Source organism: Ambystoma mexicanum, chromosome 3p, assembly GCF_040938575.1.
Source record: "Ambystoma mexicanum isolate Mex_15411 chromosome 3p, UKY_AmexF1_1, whole genome shotgun sequence".
NCBI lineage: Eukaryota > Metazoa > Chordata > Amphibia > Caudata > Ambystomatidae > Ambystoma > Ambystoma mexicanum.
The window spans coordinates 510672276-510692042 of record NC_090925.1 but is presented as its reverse complement, the minus strand read 5'-3'; the positions used below and the strand labels follow the sequence as shown (position 1 = coordinate 510692042).

The following is a 19767-nucleotide window of genomic DNA, read 5'->3' as shown; positions in this document are numbered from 1 at the left end:
ACCCTTTCCCAGACTAGCAAGTCATGGAGCAGTCCAATAAAAACACATACATATGCAGCACTTCAGGGCAGAGGGCAGAATATTTGGCCATTCCAGAGCTGTGCCATCTTCAGACGCGTCCCCTAAATGAGGAACCTGGAAGAAGATGCTCTGTACTCCCCAGCCTGTTAAGTCTCTGAAAGCCACCAGGACTAGAGGGTAAAATTGTTTTCACCATAGTAATAATCTGCAGGAGTGAGGTATACAGTGTGTACATTTGGCCCAGAAACGGTATAGACAGTAATGCAAGGCAAAGAGAATGCGGGTGAAATGACTTTTACAAAGGATGCACCTTTTACCTGAAGTACATTGCATAAAAACAGGTCAAATCAAATGCAATTTGGACACACACACACACACAGTTTTCTTCATTTATGCTCCTGCCCCATCCACAAACAGAATAACCCATGAGTCCATAAGAATGGATATGAAGCGACATAGGAGAATACCAGAACACTACTTTTTCCTTGGGGCTGTGCTTCTCAGCATTTTATCTTCAGAAGAAGAATCTGAGAATGGCAAATTCACCGACACATTGCCTCAAGCTTCTTTGCATCAAGCATTAAACTCTGCCTGGGGGGAGCAGTATTCTTCGGCAGTAAATAATCTTACAAGCCTCTGCAGCTACTGGTACTGAAGCACAATGTTAAAGGAGTGGGGATCAAACTGAAAAGGATCAAACTGCAGAACCACCCTTGGGGGTGCGTTTGAAGCCTCTTAGAACCCAAGGGCTGGCTAGACATGTATGTGGAACTCACCCAGGGTATGGAATACCCCCTCCGGCACCAACTGGTCTGGTCGGAATAAGCCAAACAGAATGGTATTTTGCCATACTTGAGCTACGCGGGAGATGGTCCTGGTGTTTGCAGGCATAACATCCAATTTTGAGTCTTTCAGCATGCTTGCTAGCTTTCCCTGTTCCAAGAGCAAGGCCCACAACAGTTGGGAACGAGGGAAGAGCTCTGGACTTCAGTAAATAGTATAGCCAGCTGTTATATGCCTGCTTAGAAGAAAAACTACAAACTTACTACAAAAAAAAAATATATAATGTTGCCCATCAAATACCCGATTACAAATGTTTTTAATGCCAAACTCAAAAAAGGAAGGCAGCTCAAAACCAGCTTGTGTTAATGAATACCTGTTATGTTTCATAGGTGTTTGCTCGTTTGCACGGGGTCCAACAGTTTAATACACGTATGTAAGAAAATATAACTTCTTGCCACTGGCAATCAGAATGAGCAGATATATATTTACATGAACCAGTCAACACACCCAATATTAATGCACACTTTTTATTATATTAAAATCAGGCAATGGTCTGAAACAATAAAAAGGCTGCTCATGGAATACTGCTTTTTAAACAAGTTAATTACAATAGATGTAAATTCCTTTCAACTAATTTTCATGTGTCCCTTAAAAAAGTGAAATTGAAAATGCTAAACGTCAGCAGATTTGATAACTGCTTGTTTAAAAAAAAAAAAAAAAAAAAAAAAAAAAAAAAAAAGCTTTACGAGCACTACATTTAAAAAAAGAAAATGTAGGATGCAATCAATTCAAAAATATGTAAGCATTACTTTCACACTTCAGCACATAATGAGCCAAAAGGGTAAGTCCAATAAAAAGAATATAGATTATAGAGATCAACTCTTAACAAAATGTTTTGTTTTGGAGCTGAACAACATTCTTTCCTCAAAAACATAGGGCCATAAAGCAAATCACAGGTCAAATCAAGAGTGAACTGTAATGAAGAAATCTTTACTTTCACAAGCATTTATTTATTTGCCACTCTATTCTGGAGTGTTTATTGAGAATATTTAAAACCCGACAAACCTGGTTCTTCGGTTAGGACACTGCTGAAAACAATTAGAATCAAAGGCTTGGGGCAATATTAGAAAAGAAAAATGCTTTTTATTGTGTCATACCCAGTTCTTTCCAGCAGCCATGGCCAATTTTGCTACAGGCCACTTATTTGTGAACGGAGAACAGCGCTGGCTTCTTTTCATCAAAAAGACGCACAGTGAATCTGAAAGTGGCAGCTTTTTTCAAGAGGTAAGGACAAAGGATAAAGTCAGAGCTTCACAATAAAAGTATGCTTAAGGTCAATGATGAAAATGAGAGAAGGGACAGTCCCATGGGTTGATGAAGAAAAAAGGAAATGTAGAATTTGTGTGGGGAACCCTAAAATGCGTTGCCCAACAATGCAGGAACAAATACAATCTGCTGATGGCTGTGAGGATTAATAGTCTGCTATATTATTAAAAACAAAAGGAAAGTCGATTAACACATCCAGACTTTACTAGAGACAGCACAGAGGGAAGCTTCACAAGGTTAGAATGCACCCCCTTTAGTAGTCTACAAACTCTATGGTAAGACTGGAAATGAAAACCTTTGTGTAAAGACTAATAAATAGCCCTGAGCTTAAACTCCATTGAGAGAATGTAAAAACTGCAGCAAATTGATATATGTTTTCACAGTTGAGTTAAATGTGCCACAACGGTCCGAACAGTAATAAATTTAAATAGATTTTTCTTGACACTAGAAGTTCAACAATGCAGACAGTGGTTACACGTGATGATAGTGTTGTAGCACAACCTATATTTCAAATGTAAAAGGGATTGTTGACAGTATCTCGCGATAAATCGCTGATGAACAGGAACTCCTTTCCAGTACTCTGAGGTCTACAAGATGTACCTATAAAATGTACTACTGTGGAAAATGAAAACAGCTTAAACTGAAAATGGGGCTTTTTTTTCTTTTTTTAATTGCTATAACATTGTCCTTCAGGTGGCTGAGGAAGTTTCATGTTTTCTTTAGACATCATATGACGCCGGAGCTCTTGCAGGATTACTTTGATGCTATAGGAGTTCTGCCACTTTGCTAGAACAGATACAGATCTTGGATCCACCTACAAAATAAACAGAGCCATATGATTCACTTTATGCGTAGACATTGCCACCACTACAAAAATGATGTAAACATTAAAAGACAGTCAAGTAAATTTCAAAACCATAGACACAATTTTATCAAAGCATTTTAACAGGTCACAAAATTGGTTTGAGAAGAAGTACAAGTTACTGATTATAGGGACACTTGTACTCTTCTACTGTACTCCATTATCCTTTCTAGCGGAAAGGCAATAGTGCTAGAACACACTGTGGTAGCCGATCAAAATGGCACCGCCTCCACTGATCCTTTTTCTCGCAAGCATTTCTGCTCCAACTACCTGCCCATTTTATTTAATTATAGTGCAGAATCTGACGAGCGGTGATAGTAAGAGGACCACATGAACAAAAGGGGACAATGGACTAAGAATTCTAGCGTAAATAAGGTGATTACAGTTAGGTAATTTACCAGTAAATTTAGTCCGACAGCAAAGTTGTCTTTTATACATTCAGTAGCTATTTGAATAGACCATAAAGAAGTGGGAATCCTCCCAGTAAAATGATATAAAACATTTTTGTTATTCGATCAGTAACATCATTATGTATAAGACCTAGAATTGGGCCTATTTTTAAAGTCATAAGGGCTTTAAACTGCCAACTTCATTTCCCACCTGCTCTTAGCACCTCAGATTCAGTGCATGTAAAAAGACTTAATTTGCAACCTCTGGGGAAGTTTGATGGATGCCATGTGCAAATCTATAAAACATCACAGTACTGAAGGACTATATTAAAAGGTAAAATAACCCTATATTCTCTGGCTTTGTACTGATTCACATGCTAATTTCACAAAAAATGTAGCAAGTAGCACCCAAATTATTGAGAGGCAGGTGCCGCTACTCGAGATTTTTCAGAACTGCATGGCCCACCACTATCGGTTCGTGCTTTTTCTAGCAGTAGTTCTACAAAACAATATTTGACTGAAATCCAGGTTGCTGCCTTGCAAAAAGTCATAGCAGCAGATTTGCCAAAACAACGTCAAATGCTCCATTCTTCTCTCAAATCCTTATGGAAGTTTCTTTTTACTGAGGTATATGCAAACTGAATGCAGTCAATGATCCACCTAGCAATGGCAATTTGTTATGGTGGAAGTCCTTTTTGGGCTGCGCCATAAGCACAAACAGCAGGGGTGTTTGACTAAAAGTCAGTGAACATTTCCAGAGTGCTGCCTATTTGTACCCTGCAGGGGAGAACTGTAGATTGGTTGTCTCTAATGATATCATGGGCTTGCGATCCCAACATTATGGGGTACCTGCCTCAATATATTCTGCCCCTTTGATCGCAAATGATTTATTTCTGGTGAAGACGCTGCTTAGGGCGTCTGTGTGTAATTGCCACTCGTGTGCCATTTCGTTGCCCCTGGAACATGTTGCGAAAGGATAAACATGTGTTTCAGAGTCCACAACCAAATGTTCTGTGATAGTTTGGATAGACCTTGAGAGGTGGCCCTCCTTGTTTATGTAAAACATGGCCGTCATGCTGTCAGTATGTGAACTGTTTTCCCCAGTAGTAGTAGCTTGAAGAGCTTCGAACATCGCTAGCAGTTCTAAAACAAGTGGTAGTCTCTCCACAGTTTCTGCCACATTTAAAGGACATCCTGTTGGATACGATTGGTCCTAACACAGACGGCGTGTGAGAACTTCATCTGGAAACATTACCTTAAATGGTTCCATTTCATCTAATTTGAAACCATTCTAGCAAGGAGTCATAGAATGTTTAATTCATGTGGCTTTTGTGGCCATTTTCTTGACAAAAACATGTTATCCTGCTCTATTCGACCAGAATTTCCCTAGCATTAGTGTCTTATTTCTCATGTACCGTCTTTCTAATTCTTTCCAGTGCTTTAGCATAAGCACTTTAAACATTCAAACAAGAATGTGGATGGCCCTTTCTTGCCTTGTTGGTCGGTATTTGGTTGTTGATGTTACATGATTAAACATGCTGTGTTTAAGTTGCTTTTTTACCTGCTTAACTAGAGAGTTTGAGTGTTAATTATAACCACGAAAATGTCATTGCTCCCTTTCTGCTTTGTAAGTTTAAATCCATTTTAATTTCTAGAAAGGGCATGATTTTTAATGTGGTCATCATTGGGTAACTAGATTAAAAGGGTGGCTCTGTACCACGTAGTCTTCCCCGGCTCATTCTAGTATTGGAAATTCTTCCTTCTCTGGGGGGCAGCCTTCATCAATTTATGCAAGCTGCACCTTTGGTATTTTGAAAGGAATGGAAGGCTGATTCTATTTCCTTGCTAGGTCTTCCTATTTAAGGTATTTATATAACACAATGCTTGAGGAACTGTAAGATTTATTTTGTGCGGGTTGTGTCCGTTTCACGTAAATATCCAAATCCATGTGTATTGAGAATTAGTACCTAGGAGGTGACTTAATGGTACCACCTAACCAATCGGGAAGCTCAGAAGGCAGGCTCGACCACATGGTATTGCCTGACTTGCAAGCCTCCAGAGAAACGGGAGACTGCCATCTTTCCTGCTGGGGCGAGAGAGCGAGCGAGGAAAAAGAGAAAAAGTGCCCCCAGAAAAAGAAAGATGCAGAGCTAGCAGCTGATCCTTGGCCTGCCACACAGATGTGCCACTATGCCCATGTCTCCTCTGGATAGGGCGGAAAGTGCTCAGGATACAGGTACTGTTACCCATGTACTCAAGACAACTGCTGCATCACTGTACTTTCTGGAGGTGCCCTACGAAACGTCAAAGGTGGAGCAAGTAACGCAACTCCTTGTCTTAACCGCAAGGGGGGGTACAAAACACTACCTCGTACGGTCCTTGAAACCAAGGATTGTTCCAACAGCGCACAAAGTCGCAAAAATAGACTTAAAACCGCTGGCGGGAGAGGTCTAGCCATTATGTGCTCAGGATCTGTCCCTGTTGTCTGTGCAGCATTGCGTATCTCTGTAATCATGGTCCTGGGGGGGGGCCGGGGGGTGCAATCTGTCGAGACCCATTAATGTCGTCAAATATTCCCTGAATTCCTCTCCTACACCGCAACGGTCCTATGTGCATCAGAAACCCTTCTCATAGGACACACATGGGTGTGCATGTTCCGACCAATAACCACCTTGTGAGGCAACAGATGGTCTTTGCTTGGCTAGACACATACTGAAAAGTGCCAGGTGCAGACAGACCAGTTTTTCTTTAATGTGGTGCCCAATTCGGACAATTTGCTCAGGAGGCCATTTATTCTTTCCACAATGCCATTGTCATGTGGGTGATAAATCTAACACATCCGATGCTAGATACCGAGCAGCGCTGTAACATGCTGGAATAATGCATTAAAAAGTGTATGCCATTATCTGACCTCAAGACCTCGCACACACACCCCAGAGTGGGAAAACGTCTTGCACTAGAAACCTTGCAGCACACTTGGCATCTGGGTGTGCACATGGCCCCACCTCCACCCACCTTGAGAAAGGGCAGACCACTAAAATGAGGTACCTAGATCCATTACACTGCTCCCCCATATCGGCTTTATCTATATGTAACTTATGGAACGTGCCCCATAACATTTGCAGTGTCATCCCTGTGCTAAAACCTTGACAAGTGGTGCAACGAACAACCATATCAGTGATGCGCTCCTGGTTATTTGGTGTGAACCAACTTGTATGTCTGCGGCTATGTGTTGCTTCAAGCTATGGGATGGGTAGTGCAATTACTGGGGCATCACCGTCTTCCCAGAGCTCTCCTGCCTCCACAACAGATCACCCTCTCCGTGACCACAACTCCTTTTCCCACTCAGGTGCCCTTCCTTGCAGCTCAACCTGGGAAATGGGCAGTGCGGTATAAGGCACTGGATGCTTATCTGCCGGTGGGGTAGTCACAACGTACTCCGTGGACGTTTCACTTGACTGGTACGCCGCCATTTTGTGGCCCCTGTGAAATTTCATCTGTCCCGCGAATATGGGTGGTTCACTTGACAACCACCACAACAGATGCTTGTGATAACGCCTCATGAGCATCTCTAATAGCACCACGTGGGACCCATCTGCCCTACGAAACCCTCTCTTCCAACGGGAAGGACCGGCATGTACCGTTGTGATGACATATGCCGTGTCGGAATAGGTCTAACATGATGCCCTTGCAACACTCAGTGCGTCGTGGAGTACCACGAGTTCTGCCGCTTGTGCAGAATAGTGTGTAGGCAAGCTTTTCATGACTAACGTCTTGTACTCACCTCCCTCAAGTCGCACCACTGCTGCCCCTGTCCAGGTGTCCATCCACCTGATCAATTGTGGATGACCCTTCAACGAAAAGTACCTCACCCTCTGTCTATGTACAATCCCTGGCTTTGAGGGCGTCATCTTCCTACCCCTCGTATGTGGCACTGTGTGCCATCAAGTAATCTGCCGTAGGCGTGTATTAAAAAGGTGGCAGGAGTCACCGTCTTACACCCAACCACGTGAATATGGGGTTTTGAGATGATAATCTCATGCCGATGACCTTTGTGTAGTCTAGGGTGGATTTCGACCGTTCTAGGATGGCAAACAAAATGTTCTACATACAACATCACACCCCATTACGATCGAAGAGCTTTTCTCTATGGCAAAGGCAGCGGCTGCTAATGCTCGTTAACACGCGAACTGCCCTTGCATCACTGCATCCAGAGTACCTATAATAGGCCAATGGCTGATGGTCCAAAGTGCTCTTCTGTGTCAACACTGCTGTCTTAGCGGACCATCAGAATGTGAAAACAAATAGAATTCCTGTATATAATCCGGGTGGTCAGTACAGGTGCCGAACTGAGGACTTCTTTTAACTCGTCAAATTGTCTGATCAATTCTGCCGAATAAAGTAACTTGTGGTCCTTTGTCTTCTGTGCTTCCCTTAGGGCTTGCAAAAGTGGCCTGGTGTATGCCACATAATTGAGGACCCAGTTCCTGCAGTAATTGCACAGGTCCAGACACTTCTGCCTCAGTTAAGGAGATGCAGGTCTGGGGGTGGCGTGTACCGATACTGCCCTGTCGGATAGTATCCTCTCTTCCCATTCACTGTTATGAACTGCCCCAAATAAATTACTTCCTGCTGCAATTTGGCCTCATCAACCTTGTACCCCTTACGAGCCAGTAATTGCAGCAGTAGAACCAAGTCTCTTTGGGTGTCTAGTCAAATGATCGACAGACAAAGGGTCGACAGTCAAAAGGTCGACACAATTTGGTCGACAGGTCAAATGATCGAATTATTTTAGCAAAAAAAAAAAAAAAGGGGGGGGGGGGTTGGGAGGACCCCCCCACCAAAAAAAAAAAAGTGAAAAAACAAAAAAAAAGTGAACAAAAAAAACATTCGATAATTTGACCGCCGACCTTTTGGTGTCGACCATTTGTCCTGCCGACCATTTAGATTCGATCATTTGACCTACAACCGTCTCTTCGACAATGCTGTTCATTGTCACTACACACCAGCAGATCGTCCACGTAGTGGATAATTGTGCTGGGCACCTGAATATTGCCTAAATCAGCGTGCAGTATTCTGTTAAATATGCTCTGGCTAACACAGTACCCTTGAGGTAATCTAGTATTCTCGAAACTCATCTGACCCTTGTAAGAAACCTGAAGGTGTCTCCCAGACTAGTCTCCGGGGATCTGTCATTCAGGTGGCTAGGAAACAGCCATCGCCATTGGATCCAGTTCCTGGGGGTGAACTAGTGAGGGAGGATCACCTGGATGGGGGTCCTCAGGGAGTGGAAGTGGGACACTGTTGGGTAAGAGGTGGTATTCCCCTAATACCTTTTCCCCATCCTACCACGCAGAATACTCAAAACACTCTGCCCCCCTCCCTTCTCGCACACAAACACTTTCACCTATTGCAAAAGACGGACATACACCAAAGCCGTTTACCTGACATGTCCCAACGTCAGGGTCAGGTAAAGTCGGGCAATTGACCAGAATCACATACACCGGACAGCCCTTTCCCTTGCCCACAGGGATAAAAGGTGGAACACGAGAGCACAATACGAGCAAGGCAGACCGCACAACGGAAGAGCTAACTCAGCATGGCAGTTCAAGGAGGCAAAAGACGGTGCGAAACGAGAGGGTGACAAGTTGAGAAGCGACCTTGCCCTTTTCCAAGCCAGGCCCATGAAACCTCCCCAGAAGGAAACGCAAGACCGCAAATAACCAGAGTGTGTTGCAGCAGATGTCAACGGTACACAAGGCCCTCCAACGTTAATAGCCAAGCCAAGGGCAAACGCTTGCCACTGTGGTACCAGCCTTTACTACAGAGAAAAGAAAATACACAATGAAATATGTAGCCTCCTTGGGGATGCTGCATAAAATCGTTGCAGGAACCACTGGCAACTCTTTCTGTACCACGTCATTTAGGGGGCGCAAGTCTTGGATCAAACTCTCAATTGCCCCCGTCGATTTTTTAACCGGGTATATTGCAGTATTGCACAGGGAAGTAGATGGCACAATAATCCCCTGGTCCAGTAGAGCCTGTATGGTCTTCCTAATGCCTTCCTCCGCCTCTCGACAGTGGATATTGTCTTACCAGGGGCAGCACCGTACCAGGTTTTAGGGTTATAAGCACCGGTGTTACATCCTTCAACAACCCTACATCATGTGGAGTCCACAACTGCGGGGGCACATGCCGTAAAATCTTCTTTGAAAAATGGGGAAGGAGTTACTACTGCCATTAAGGGATACTGCACTCTTCAGTACTGTATCATGTCAGAAGGGAAGCAAATTTCCAGTATTATATCCCACTCTGTCATTCTCAAACAATTCATCATCCGTCACCTCCTTTAGCTGTACTGTTGGGTCTACACAGAGCACTGTGTGCCACTCACACCCGTCCCTATCCATTCCTAACAGGACAATCCTTCTGTCTGACAATACCAAACACTGCAGGTCCAGCAATAGTATCAATCCTGCCACCACCTCAGGTAACACAGCTGGATGAAAAATAAAATAAGTGGGCACTCGCCAGCACTGCTTGGCAATCTGGGGCACCGCCTTCACTAGCATCGCGATACCATAAACAAACATGTCTGGGTCTACGGGAATCCCACTGTCCACCACCTACCTTGCCATTATGTGGATTATCAACATCGCCCTCACAGAGCACATCCCAGGCATAGAACATACTACTCCATGATCTGTAAAGGTTATAATCATGTTTAGTTTACTGAATAGATCCCTACCCAGTAGATTGACAGGGGAATTCTAGGAATATAGTAAGGGCACCCATACTACCTTCCCTCCCACCTTCACATCCAGCTCCTCAGTGTATGGAACCTTGGAAATTGCCCCAGAGAACCCCTGTGCAGCAAAATATTTTCAAGATAGTGGAAAGTTGCCTTCCATAATACATGATTTAGTTGCACCTGAATCCACCATAAATATGAATTGCTTGTTTCCCATCTACGCCCCACCAATGGTTTCTCTTCAGGGTGGATAGTCATCAACAGTACCGGACACGCAAGTGCTCTCTGTGGGCTGTAGTAATCGGGATTCGTGCTCGTTCCAGGGAAAGAGAAAGGGCTACCTCCTACTGCTGAGGCTCCCCCAAAAGGGGGCGGTCGCCCCACCTGGTACCCCGACTAACGGGGCAGCGCCACCCTGCTGTTGCTGTGGCGATTGTCGCGTATGTGTGTCCGAAGATTGGGGCTGCTGATTAGAACTCTTGTATCGCCCCAAGGATACTCCTGGTTCTAGGACCCTTGGTCCTGTTGCTGATATCCTAATCCTTGAGGCCCTTGGGGCCCTGCTGCTGCGGCCCATAATTATACCCCACCGCCGACCTGCTCCTGCACTCCCTCACAAAATGCCTCCACCTTAAACAATTCCAACATTGAGCCTGCCCGTAGCCACCTCCCCTGGGTCCAACCCCCTCCCCAGCTCCTCGAAATCCCCCCCCCCCTTCCACGCTGCAGTCCTGCTTGCTGCCAATGTGGGCCAGGGTACTATTGCCCCGCTGTCCTTTTCCTCTGTCTGCTCAGAGCACCGCAATAGTTTCACTCCCAACTTGCTGTGTACTCGGTTCCCTCCACCTGCATTGGCACCTGAATTCCCACTTTTGCCAATTTCTTCTCTACCAACTTTGCTTCACCCCCCAACGCCTTTGCGCTTTTTCCCTCTCCCGCTCCTTAATTCTCTTGCAATGATACACTATTATGCTCTGTATTTTCAGCCAAACTCTTCATCTCAACACCCAATGCCTTCTGCACTTCCTTCAGCAAACCCCTCTTTACAATAAAAAAAGAAAAATGGTATTGAATGATCCCACGGCCCTCCTGTCACCGCTCTGCACTTCTCCTGCATTTTAAAAATACATCCAGCTGGGTTCTCATCACCCATGATATATTGCATCAAAGACTGTAGATCAGGAGTGTCCGGAAAGGCCCTACGTAATGCGTCCTATACGATTGCCCTCACTCCATTAAAGAATGCTCCATAATGTGCGTCATCCCCCAGGTTTACTCCCGGGTAGTTAGCCTTAACCCATACATCTCCGGCTTGATCTCCAATTACGGCAACCAGTAAGCTCTTTAGATCCCCTATTGCCAGGGGCACCACTGCAGTTTGTTTTTCTAATTCGTGTGACATGCATTAATTACCGTAATAGCATTTCTGATATTTTATCTGCTTAGATTCAAATGCTGTGCATATAGTCCGACATCTAGTGGTAATAGAGTATTGCATCTCGTCTTTGAGGATCAAAAGGGGGACGTCGACTTGGGCGTTTTTGTAACACTAAAGTGACGTGTAGTGTACCCAAAATCCCTCACGTGTCAAGGTTCCTCTGGTTGTGTTTTTTCTGCCGTGAGGGAGCCTTAGGACTATCCTGAGGGAGTACAGAGAGAGAAAGGAGTAAGATGTCCATGTTCCTTCTACTCCCATGGGAACGTTCTTTCGACTGGATGTTCCTTCCACGTATTCCTCATCTTTGATATTTCCCTATTCAGCTTGCTGCTTCAGAATTCTTTTTCAGTAGAGGGCGCTGCGTGTCGATGACTGTTGAGTCAATGTCCCTCAAAGGCCTCTGTCTCGATGTCGAAGTCATCGGTGGTATAAATAGTCAGGCGCAGCGTCCGCTGCTCAGTTCCGTTTTGAAGTTAGGTATTGTGTAGGATGAGACTGCTACTACCCTTGAGGGAGCGCAGATTTAAACTACAAGGGAAGTTTTACGGCGGGGAAGGATGGGAGGGGCGATAAGGAATACGTGGGAGGAACATCCAGTCGAAGGAACGTCACCATGGATATGTAACTTGTTCTTCCAATGGATTGCCTCCTACCACGTACTCCTTATCTTTGACAGACTCCCAAAGCAGTAAAGTGTATATAAAAGGAGGAGGGAGTAAAAGGTTTACTTTTTTTAAATTTATTTTTTTACATATGCACAGAATGAAATACTGCCTTTCCAAATTTAGTTTCCTCGCTAGTGGAGGAATCCAAGCTATAGAATCTCGTAAAGGTGTGTGCAGACGACCATGTGGCAGCTGCACAAATATTTACCGGAACTCCCCTTTGGAGAGCTGACAAAGCTGCGATACCTCTGGTTGAATGAGCCCTCAGATGGTCTGGAGGGTCCCTACCTGCCAATTTGTAACATTCTATAATAGTTTGAATACTCTACCTTGAAATTGTTTGCTTGGTGAGGGCTAGGCCTCGCTTGTGACCTGTGCATCCCACAAATAATTGGTAAGTTTGTCTTAATTTTCCTAGTCTGCTAATATAGAAACTCAAAGCACGATTTGGGTAAAGTCTGTGCAGCCTTTCTTCCTATTTCCCCGGATGAGGAGGAGGGTAAAATGAAGGCAAGGTTATCCTCCGAGTAATATGAAATTCTGACAATACCTTTGGGAGGAAATTAGGCTTCACTTGTAAAACAACTATCTTTATGATACAGTGTTAGGGGGTTTGCAGGATAAAGCCTGTAACTCGCTCACCCACCGTGTAGAAGTGCCACCAGAAAGACAGTTTTGAAGGTAAGGAATCTCAAGGGGAACTTGAAAAGTAGTCGGGGGGGGTGCTAAACATTGGTCAACCCCTTCAAAAACTGAAAAACCAAAGGCATTTTGAAGTATGAGGGTTCCCCTCAGCAGTGAGTTTGAAAATGGACAGCGCTGCTAGGTAGCCTTTAACTGTACTGATCTGGAGACCTTAATTTTACTAGGTGTAAAAGGAAAGATAACACCGTCAGTGTATATGTATGAAAAAGGGTCAACATTTTTTAGCTCTACACCAGCTGCAGAACTTGTTCCAACGGCAGCGGTATAGTGACTTGGCTGTTGGCCTTCTGTCCGAAAGCAACACTTTCATTACGTCGTCCAGGAGGTCTCAATCTGTGTACATCAGCCTTTCAGAAACCATGCGTGAAGGCCGAGAGTTCTGATAACCGGATGGAGAATCTGCCCCTCCTCTTGCGAGAGAAGATCCTCTTTTTGTGGAAGACTAATCGGAGGACAGATGGACATGTCTCGAAGGTCTGGGGACCACGTTCTCCTGGCCCAATCCGAGGCAATTACGATCATGGTTTTCCTGAACCTTCTTAACCTCCTTATTACATGAGGAATGACGGGGACTGGAGGAAATGCGTAAAGTAGTGGATATTACCAGTCCACCACAAACGCATCCCTAGAGCTCCTCCCAGGGGAAATTCCCTGGAGTAGTACAACTCGCACTTCCTGTTGGCATTCGTTGCCAACAGATTTACTTGAGGGGTTCCCCAAAGGGTGAGGATTGCTTAAAGCACTTCCTGACCTAGTTCCCACTCGTGGGATACTGTGCTCTGCCTGCTCAGAGTGTCCCCCGCCGTGTTCATCTCTCCGGCTAGGTGAACTACCGACAGATTCCTTCTTGCATTGCCCAAAACCAGAGCTGCATTGCCTCTCTGCACAGTGATAGTGACCCTATACCACCTCTTTTGTTGAGGTAGTACATGGCCACTGTGTTGTCCGTCATTATCAGGGCATTCTTTCCGCGTACAGAGGGCAGAAAGGCCTTCAGCGCCAGTCTGATTACCATCAGCTCTAAAAAGTTGATTTGTAGTTTGGACTCCGATGGGACCAACAACTGCTGATGGTCAAATCGTTGGTATGGGCTCCCCACCCCGTGAGTGAGGCGTCCGTCACTACCGTTATCTTTGGCCAACTCTGTTTGGTATTTGAAGGAGATCTGACATCTTTCCCAAGAATTGTGACCACTAGGTCCTGAGAGCCAACTGGAGATCTCATTCTCAGGTGGGCCTGAGGCACTAAAAAGATTCAGGATGCTATCAGGCGGAGCAACCTCAGAAAGTCAAAGGATAGAAGATAGTGAGCATTTTGGAACTTTGTCAGCATCTGTAAAATGTCTCGAGCCCTCACCTCTGGTGGCAAGGCTTTTCCCAGGGATGTGTCCAGGATTGCTCCAATAAACTGGAGATTTTGTGATGGTATCATATGGGACTTCTTGAAGTTGAGGAGCAGCCCAGCCTGTGGAGGGAGTGGCAAAGTCTAGATGATCTCGATCTTGTTCCGGGGAACTCGATCTGATCAACCAATCGTCCAGGTAGGGGTAGACGTGAATGCCCCCCCCCCCCCCTCTCCTGAGACTCGCTATCACAACCGCCATTAGCTTGGTGAAAACCCTCAGGTGGAGGTTAGCCCAAATGGCAGAACCCGAAACTAATAGTGAGCGCTGCCAATGGCGAACCTTAGGTACTTTCTATGCTTCGGATGTATTGGCACATGAAAGTAAGCACCCTGAAGGTCCAGAGATACCAACCAATCCTTGAGTTGGAGGGCATAAGGATCTGAGAAAGTGTAACCATCTTGAACTTGTCTTTCCCGAGGAATTTGTTCAATTCTCGCAATTCCTCCATCCTTTTTCGGAATTAGAAAATATGGGGAGAACCAACCCTTGTTCCACTCCGCCGTAGGTACCAGTTCTATAGCACCTTTCTCTAGCAGGTCCAAAATCTCCTGCTTAAGGAGCGGGTCTGGAAACGTCAAATAGTTGTTCCCTGGTGGATGACTGAGGTGTGTGTAGGAAAGGCATGCAGTAACCCTTGGGCAACTGTTTTCAATGCTCAAGCATCTGAAGTAATAGCCTGCCATTCTGTCAGATGTTGAGTTAATCTGCCTCCTACTGATGTTTTGTGATGCAAGACCTCAGAGGTTTTGGGGCGGCTGAAGCAGATGCTGAGGGTAAAGCAGCACCTGCAGATGCAGACTTAATACCTTTGCCTGGTCCACCACGGGTGACTCATCTCTGGCCCCTTTGAGCTGGCTGTCCTCTGCCTTTTCCGAATGCGGAGTAATAGCGAAAGGACTTACCCCGCCAGGACGTACCTGTGGGGCGGTTTGGAGTTTATCTAATTGCAGCTTCAAGGGATTTAGCCGCCACTTTGGAAATTTGCAACTTCTCCAAACTGTCAAAGAAGATTGGACTTCAGCCTAATTAGCAACTTGGAGCAATGAGTTTGATAGTTAGAATTTGAGGCCGCACTCTTATCTCCTGGTACTTAGGCTGACCAGTATCAGACAAAAGAAAACGCAGAGAAAGGTGGAGTTGCGCCAATTGCGAAGTTATTATGGAGAAGTTGACTAGTAATGAATTATATTGAATCTTGAAGATCTTCTATTAAGTCTCATAGAAGATAGTCTTTTGTAAGTTAATTGAGCTTGAAACTTCTATTAGTTATTAATAGAAGAATATAGCAAATGTTCCAATAGGACAGTGGTCTTCAAACCTTTTTGGCTGGTCCCCCACCCCCTGAGTAAAATTTGGGTAGGTCGGGACCCTCCAGAAATGCCAAATGGACAGTATATATTCCGCGCCGTCACATGCTCCCATCACAGTCGCTGGGCTCCCTCATCCCACTCCTAACCAGTCCCTGGTCTCTCCCCACTCCATCACACACCCTGGGCTCTCCCCACTCTGCTCCCACCGCTATCCCATGGTTCCCGCCCATTGTGCTCCCACCATAGTCCCTGGGTTCCCCCCATCCCGTTCCCAACACAGTCTTAGGGCCAGTAGCGGCTGGTGATTTTTTTTAAGTGGCGGGGCATAACTATTTCCCCCAAAAATGCCATAGTGACCGAGCATAGTCAGGGAGCCCGAACCAATAAAGAGGAGTGTGAGGGGAGGGGGAGGGGTTTCCCCCTGTGAATCTTTTTTAAATAATGGGTTAAAATGTTGTATTGCAGAGCATACGTTTAACAAAAAAATGGCTAAATAACCAAACAGTTTGCAATTGGTGCAGGGGGCCCAGGGGGCAGACATGACATTTTTTACAGGACATCTATGATAGATGTCCAGTAAAAAGTACCATCCCTGTCCCCTGGGCCCCACTGGGCCTAACACAATCAATATGATTATGTGTCTTTGCAAGGCGCTGCACATTCATACAGCAATCACTCGATCATTCACACGAGCATACACTCACTTATAACATAAGCATACACGCATCCATACACATGTTTAAATAAAAACAATGAACATAAACGTACCTTCTGCATTGGCCTGCGTGTGGGTGCTGAAACGCCCTGCTCCAGACTGCTCTGTCCGTATGTGCGAGGAGGCGCAGGAGCTCCCCCTCGGACATACAGACATGCAGTGCCCCAGCCAGCATTTCCAATGAGCTATGCAATGCTGGCGAAGCAAAACGCCCCAGCACTTGCATGGCTCAGTGAGTATGTGCGGCTGGGGAACTAAACTGAACTGTCAAAGGGAAACATTGTTTCCCTTTGACAGTTCAGCCAGCCCTGGAACACTCCCTCAGCTGGAAAAAGCAGCTGATTGGTGTTCAGTGTTGCACTGGGCTGGCTGCTCGGCTCCTCAGCTGGAAAAAGCACCTATAGGGCAATGCCTGTACCAAAAATGTAAAATGCTAGTGTGGGCCAGTCAAAATGGGCCACCATTTTGGCCAATGCAGACCAGTTTGATGAGTTACTTAACTATGCAGTTAGTCATTTTGACCATTGTTGCTGAATCTATCACAATGTACTTACATTTTAACACAAAGCACCCCCTTGGGTACTATTGCAACAGTGGGCCTCATTACAACCCTGGCGGTAGCTGTGCCGGTAAAATCGGCACGGCTGCCGCCGGAGTTGCATGCGGGTCCGGCACCCGCGAATGGACAATTACTGGGTCACGCCGAGTTAGGCGTACCTGATAATTGCCCTTTCAAGGGTGCGAGTACCGGTAGATACCCATTCCCATTTGAGTCCCATAGGGCTCAATGGGAACGAGGAGCTCGGATGTACCGGCACCGTTAACGGTGCCGCATTGCCTGCCTGGTCGGACCTGGCGGGCTGTCAGGCACCCGCGAGCACAACTCTTACTATGGCGGTACGTACGGTAGCAACGGTACCGGTAGCTTACCAGCACCATTGTTACTGTACCGCCATAGTTGTAATGAGGCCCAGTCTGTGACTAAAGGAATGAATATCCATTTACAACTGCAGGCCACTTTTTCATTGTTGCCCGAGACAGTTTCATGCTTCAGCCCGACCATGTGAGCCACCCCTGCCCATTTCTTCAATTCTAAAAAAAAAACAAAAAACAAAAAAAAAACAAACAAAAAATGTATTTTATATTTCAAGTTCAGCTCTCGGGGCACCACAAGGATGCACACCCGCGGACCCCTGGGGGGTCGCGCCCCACAGTTTGAATACCGCTGCAATAGGGTATGTTTGTTCAAGTTCCAATAGGGTAGGTTTGTTCAAAGTTAGATTTGCTGATTAGTGAAAAGTCCTCAAATTTTGTAAATCAATGCTCTATATTCATACAGTCCTCAAATCCTCAACACGTGTTTCCCCGCTGCATGTTTAACAGCGGTTGTTCAGGAGGAGTTACACTATTAATGTTTACTTTCTGCAAATAGAAGAAAGCAAAACAAAGATGAGCTCCTTTTGACTCTTGTTTGTTTGTTTATTTATTTATAAAGCGCTCTGGACCCGGAGGTAAAAGGGCGCTAGTGCAGGTTACAAAGTACAATACATGGTTATACACAGTGAAATTCTATGGCAGGAGTTCTCTACAGAACATGTAGACAGCGGCAATAAAAACATTCAGTAATGACATCAAAGAAGCCTGTACAGTATATACAAGTTATAGCTATGTCTAGCTTAATGTTAGTTTTTTGTCAGTAACCATCCAATGGCAAGTTTCCTGAAGGATTGGAAGGAAGGATTTGGATGACTTGATGTTCAGAGGCAGGGAGTTCCAGAGTAGGGAGGCGAGGACAGTGAAGCTCGAGCCTCCGGCTCTTTTAAAGTGAATCTGGGCACTGTGAGACATAGGGTATTAGAGGATCTAGTAGTTCTAATGGACTGTTTCATGGCGAGTTTGTTGGTGAGGTAAGGGGGGGCTAGGTGGTTGAGAGCTTTGTAGGTGAGGCAGAGGGTTTTTAGGTCGATTTTTTTGTTGAATGGTAAGCCATTTACATGTGATTCTGGTAGCAGAGATATGCTCTTGCCTAGGAATGTTTAGAGCTACTCGTGACGCATTATTTTGAAGGACTTGGAGTTTATTAATTAAAGCTTGGTTGGCACCTAGGTAGAGGCTGTTGAAGTAGTCTAACTTAGATTGTATGAGAGCTCTAGCTAGCGTAAGGCAGCTGTTGGTGGAGAGAAATGGTCTGCAAGCTCGGATTAGCTTTCCTGTATAAGCAGTGGCTGATGCGGTCGAATTTGCTTGCTTAGTAAGGTTGGTGTTGGCATCAAGATAGAAGCCAAGTGTTTTCACATATTTGGCGACATGGATGGTGTTGCCATCGATAATGATTTTGGAATAGTTGGGGCTCAATTTTTTGTAAGTTGTTCGGTTAACCAACAATGAGCAATTCAGTCTTCTCGTCATTGAGACAGAGGCCATCCATGCCTGAATGACGGAGATTTCATTGATCCTGGAAACATCAGTATTGTAGTTGCCAGAGATAGTGAGGAGTATCTGGGTGTCATCCGCGTAGTTTGTATAGGTGACACCCAGGCAATCCAATTTATCAAAGAGAGGCTTTGTAAAGATATTATATAGGGAGGGGGAAACGCAAGAGCCCTGTGGGACACCGCAGGTGATGGGGATAGGGTCTGCTGCTGCCACAGGGGAGAAGACTCTCCTAGTTCTGTTGGCTAAGAAGGACTGTATCCACGTGACAGCAGAGGGGGAGAAATGGGCGGCAGAAGAGAGGTGGTTACAAAGTATTTTGTGGTCGACCAGGTCGAAGGCTGCAGAAAGGTCTAGGAGGAGTAGAATGGCAGCCTTACCCTCGTCTTTGATGTCGTCGATCTGACTTGAGATCAACAAGGGGTTTCTGTTCCGTGTTGAGGTCGAAAGCCAGATTTATGCAATCCAAGTAATTGGTTGGACTCCAAGTGATTCTGGATTTGCAAGTAGGCAACTCTGTCCAGGATTTTTAGCAGGAAGGGAACGGTGGTGATGGGCCTGTAATTAGTAGGAATGGCTGGGTCCAGGGTCTGTTTTTTTAGAAGAGGGAGGACCCATGACTGTTTCAGATTATTAGGTACTGAGTTGGTAGAGAATGAGGCATTTATAAGTTTAGAAATGAATGGGGAGAGGTCTCTTGCTGCATCTTTTATAATCTGTGCGGGGCAACTGTCCCCTTTGCAGTTTGACGGTTTGAGAGAAGTTATAATTTTTTGTACTTCTAGTGCAGTTACCTTTTTGAAGGTGAAGCCAAGGTTGGTATTGGAGATGGTGGGTGGACTGGGGGTGGGGGGGTTACTATTGAAAAGTTGTAATCTTTTGTGTTCAATTTTCGTTTGTAGGCCAGTGATTTTGTTCGCAAGGACATTTTGGATGTTTGTGCACCATAATTGGTCCCTCACGG

The 19767-nt window shown here is 45.3% G+C and overlaps 1 protein-coding gene across 4 annotated transcripts in view; it reads right to left on the bottom strand.

The window, feature by feature from the left end:
- Positions 1–1315: 1315 nt before the first annotated feature.
- UBE2V1 (ubiquitin conjugating enzyme E2 V1) overlaps positions 1316–19767 on the bottom strand; it is a 451752-nt gene continuing 433300 nt past the window's right edge. For all 4 annotated transcript variants that reach the window (XM_069651179.1, XM_069651178.1, XM_069651180.1 and 1 more), the window contains one exon: positions 1316–2944. In XM_069651179.1, coding sequence (XP_069507280.1) covers positions 2798–2944 — 147 coding nt within the window. In that variant the 3' untranslated portion in view covers positions 1316–2797. The remainder of the gene's footprint in view (positions 2945–19767) is intronic.